The sequence below is a fragment of the Pectinophora gossypiella genome, chromosome 16, assembly GCF_024362695.1.
Source record: "Pectinophora gossypiella chromosome 16, ilPecGoss1.1, whole genome shotgun sequence".
Taxonomy (NCBI): domain Eukaryota; kingdom Metazoa; phylum Arthropoda; class Insecta; order Lepidoptera; family Gelechiidae; genus Pectinophora; species Pectinophora gossypiella.
The window spans coordinates 14707144-14712194 of record NC_065419.1 but is presented as its reverse complement, the minus strand read 5'-3'; the positions used below and the strand labels follow the sequence as shown (position 1 = coordinate 14712194).

Sequence of the window (5051 nt, the reverse complement as noted above, 5' to 3'; positions counted from 1 at the left end):
GCTAATGTTTTATTTCTTAACCTTATATCAAAAGTAAGTAGTAAGTTGAGACGGGAATGTTAGGTTGGTTTGGACACGTAGAGCGGATGAAGGATAATACAATTGCGAAAGCGGCATATAAAGTGAAAGTTGATGGTAGGGCTGCCAGAGGAAGTCCTAAAAGGAGTTACATTGACCAAATTGGATATGTCCTTAGAAAAGGTTTAGTACGATCTGCTCTGAACCGGCGTGCGTGTATGAAGCGATTGATGAATGTGGAGGAAGCAAGAGAAGTGTGCCAGGATCGAAGCAAATGGAATTCTATAGTCTCTGCTTACCCCGGTGGGATAGGCGTGAGTTTATGTATGTATATCGAAAGTCTAATGCTTGATCAAAGGAAGGTAATGTAAACAACTTCAATTTCAGTTTAGTAATTACTCTTTATAAATAAGTTAAAACAATGTTCAAATCTATATAACAATACAACTCTCAGATTGCTTATATTCTAATCAACAAGTCTTTAGTATGCACAAGATACTAGCGCAAAATGGAGGTATTATCTCTTTAGTACTATCTAAATAGGCTTGAAATATTTGGAACACAGGATAAAAATTTCAGTATGCTTGTGCGCTTTGAAATGTTTCCCATTTTCACAAAAGAGTAACATGTTGACAGTCCCCATACAAAATGTTTTGACTTCATTGTAAGTCCCGCATATTACTTCAATTTTTGATTATTTGAATATTTTTACTAAACCTTCAGTCTCTTCAAGCCTCAAACAGGTTCAAAGTAGCATTCATCAAACATACTGTAATACAAACTTTAGCTAAGTTACCCGGGATCCAAGTAGAGCACCCACCCTTAGTTGTTTGTTTGTGGCCCATATATGGGTCACTGGACTGTCAACGTGTTAATAAATAGGCGCAATTTACACGACAAAAGAAGCCTACTAAAATACATTGGAATTACACATAAATATTGATATATCTAGGTAGGTACCTACATTAATTGGCAGTATCTTTTATGTTAATATCTGTGGGTAGCACTATCACGATTTATTGCAAGCAGCCATCAAGCACAGGCTGGATACTCCATACCAAAATAATGAAAAAATTAAAATAAAATATTTTTTTTTTGTTCTTATTGTGTGCCACCTCATCCTGTGAGTGCGAGCGAGACAATCGCCGCGTTCTTGCCTTGACTTAATTCTGCTAATGTGGCCCCCATGGGTTCTTCTTCTATCGTGTGGGTTGTGAGGTGGAGTACCAACCTCATCAACCCTGGGGTCAAGGTTACTATTGGGCCGCCAAAGGCCCCTGACATGGGTCATGTAACAACTGCTTACTTACATCAGTAAGTAGTAACTGGGACCAATGGCTTAACATGCCTTCCGAAGCACGAATCTTCTTACTTTCGGACAATCAGGTGATATAATATATATTATTATGATATGACAGGCCAAAGAACAAACAAATAATGTTTCACCTATCTGTCAAAGCAGTAAAACTTTTACTTTAACCACCTATCAATTACTTAAGGTACCACAAATTAATACTTTTTTAATTCTATGTTCTTCACAGATTGGAATATCTAACATTGTTTTTGCTAAAACAATATAAAATGAACACCTTAGATTTGGACGTAGATTGGCATAGGGACGGGGTCAGCAGGCCTGCGGTCCAGATGAACACGGTTCCTCATCAGTTTGAGACTGTTCTCCGTCACTTTGGTACATCCTCGCACTAGTAAACCCTCTAACTTGGAACAATTAAGTGCTAGGGCCCTGAAACAGATAAATTCATTTATTTTTTAACTATATTTCTAAGAGGTTTTTATAATTTGAGTTTGTGCTACGCATAAGGGCTAAGGTTCCATAGGGTGAACTTTTATTTACAATCAAACAAAATAATTAAAATGAATCAATTAAAATAATTACTGTAGAAAACAGTTTACTACAACATTTTGTTACAATTGTCAAATATCTAAAAAGATGTGGAAATACCTTTTATTTTTGAAGTAGATAACATAATAATTTGTTAGCTCAAGGAAGTGTGGGTCTTTATTTTAATTTGTTTGGGGAGCTTACAGCTTAATTCACACAATGTTACACTTAGTATTAAATAAAGGCCAATTACAAGCTACCACAAATAAAGTCAGTTTATCTTGCAATGGATGTACCTCTGATAATCGCAATTGAGTTTATGTTATGTTTATTTCAAATTCAAAATTCAAATTCAAAAATATCTTTATTCAGTAGGTAACATAGTTACACTTTGAATCGTCAATTTTACATAACGAACGTCTCATCCGCCTAAAACTACTGCAGCTTCTCACAACCTGTATAGCCGGGGAAAAGAAGCTGCAAGAAAAACCTCGGCACAGGGCCCTAGACGTTCTTTAAAAAAATAAAAATAAACATAAAACATAAAATATTGGTATACAATTGAGTAATTTAGCTGCCTAATATCAGTTCTCAGACAGTTAATCCCATGCATTCATATCTTCTAAATAATCACTAACTTTATAATAACCTTTTTTGTAAAGTTTTTGTTTAACTACTGTCTTAAAACAGTTGAAAGGCAAATTCTGAATGTCAATGGGAATCTTATTGTAAAAACGTATACATTGCCCCTTAAAAGATTTAGTAATCTTATGTAATCGACTGACTTGTAAAGCAAGTTTATTTTTGTTCCTGGTATTAACAATGTGCCGATCGCTATTTTTTGCAAATAATCCTATATGTTTTTTTACATATATTAAGTTTTCAAAGATATATTGTGATGCCAAAGTTAAAATATTAATTTCTTTAAATTTATTTCTAAGTGACATCTTGGGTCCCAATTTGTAAATCGCCCGAATGGCTCGCTTTTGCAGAACAAAAATGCTGTTCATATCTGCAGCATGACCCCACAGCAAGATGCCGTACGACATTAGACTGTGGAAGTAGGCAAAATAAACTAATCGCGCGGTTTCTACATCGGTTATTAAACGAATTCTTTTGACCGCGAATGCTGCTGAGCTGAGCCTTTTGGACAACTTATCAATATGAGGACTCCATTGCAACTTAGCGTCCAAAGTAATTCCCAAAAATACAGCAGTATCCGTGAGGTCCAATTTGTCATCATAACAAAAAAAAAACAATGCTAAGGCCAAGTGAAAGTGAAAGAGAAACATCTAGTTTTTATTACACTCATAAGCAATAAGAAATTATTACTTTACCTTACTCCTTTGTCCGAGATGTCAGAACACCCTCCTAAATTGAGAAGCTTCAATGACATACTGTATTTAGATAACGCGAGCAAACATTTGTCGCTGACCTGTTTATTGCCTTCCAAATTCAAAGTCTTTATAAGTCTGAACTTTTTTATAAATATAAGTATACAACTCTCTGAAATTGACACACAGTATGACAAGTCCACATCTTCTAATTTACTTTGGTGTAACGCTAGAGCCTCGACAGCGCCTGTCGTAAGCCACGGACATCGGCCCAGTTTTAAAATCTGCAAGTTTTCACAGTATAGGATCACAGGCTGCAAACACTTGGCAGACACATTTTGGCACTGACTGAGGTTCAGATTCGTCAGTCCGACGTTCTGACGTAGCATTGGGATCAAATCCGAGTCCGTTATTGACGAGCAACGGCTTAAATTCAGTACCGTCAATCTAGTACAGTTCTCAGTAAACACCTGAAATGAATAACAAATATCTAAGGTAGAATAGTCTAGCAGGAATTAACGAAACATCTGGATGAGATAATCACATTAAATGTATGAGGAGAGAACCCATTGTTCATGAGTTTAAGTGATTTTAACTTAGAAAAATAAATGTTTATGATCTGTACGCAAGTCCTCGAAACACAACGAAAATTAAAGCACTCGCGTATCGTGAGATGAGGTAAAACTTTTGTAACTATTATATCTTCCCAGTACAAATCGAATAAGTGAGTGTTTCTCTTCATGTTTATTTTAATTTTAATGCATTTTTCATGAAAATATTTACGACGGATAATCCTCGTTCGATTTTCCTCGTTGACATTGACATTTCAGATATTTTTTTTGTTTTCCCCGAAGGGCAAGGTAAAAGGAACTATACAGCCAAATCTTATGTATTATTTTTGATGATGATTAATGAAATTATAAAAGGTGATGACGATGAATGATGAAACCTAAACTCCCACCCTTGGAGCAGACTCCTACTCCAAAAGAAATAACTCAAAAACCGAATTTTGGTCGAATTCTCACTTTGACTTCCGATAACTTTTTTTTATACTTGATTTGACTTTGATTTATCTTTGATTTAGCGGTACACAGCCTTAGGCATAGTTGTGAAGTAAAATAGAATAATTATTAAGAAAGGGATAGCGACAAAATGATTATTTCTGAAGTAAGGTAGAAAATCTAGAAAAAGGTACAAAATGGGTCATATCTCCTAAACCGTAAATAATTGCTGAACATACATGGGGGTGTTTCTGGTAGCTAATGAGCCCCTCTATTTAATTTTTCATTTTGAACCTGAACTTCTGGGCCACCCTGTATATAAATATATATTTATATATATATAATGTTATGAGTTGCTACCTCTACTGAACTGCTTCTCTTTATTTTGATCAGTAATAAAAAGGCTCATCAATTATACCCAAAAACAAAGATAAAAAGTCTGTTATCCATGAAATTAGAAGGTGAAACGAAGAAAAACCTTTACAGTGCTATCTGTATTGTTTTTGAGGAATGTAGCCTGAAGGCCCTCCTTGATTTCCAACGACTCGTGTCTTCGACAGTACCTACGGAGTATCGGCTCGTGTCGGCTCGTCACATGGTCGGTCTAAACGCCGCACTTAATTTTAATGGTGTTATTCTGGTTCTTAACACAGGAACTGCGAGTAAAGGAGGTTTTTCATAAGTTGAGATGTGTATAGAATAAAATACACTACCCACGGGCTTTTTAAAGAAAAAAAACCATTACGCGTAACACAAAATTAAATAGAACCGCACCGTGGTCTGCTTAACGACCTCCGTGGTCCAGTGGGTGAGCGTTGGGCTCACGTTCCGGAGGTCCCGGGTTGGAATCCCGGT

General features: G+C 35.9%; 1 protein-coding gene across 1 annotated transcript; it reads right to left on the bottom strand.

The window, feature by feature from the left end:
- Window positions 1–399: 399 nt before the first annotated feature.
- LOC126373738 (F-box/LRR-repeat protein 15) lies at window positions 400–4015 on the bottom strand (the record flags this gene model as incomplete). The annotated part of the gene is made up of 3 exons (XM_050019977.1): window positions 400–1762; window positions 3199–3665; window positions 3740–4015. Coding segments are annotated over 3 exons (897 nt in total), but the record flags the coding sequence as incomplete, so codon positions are not given.
- Window positions 4016–5051: the final 1036 nt, after the last annotated feature.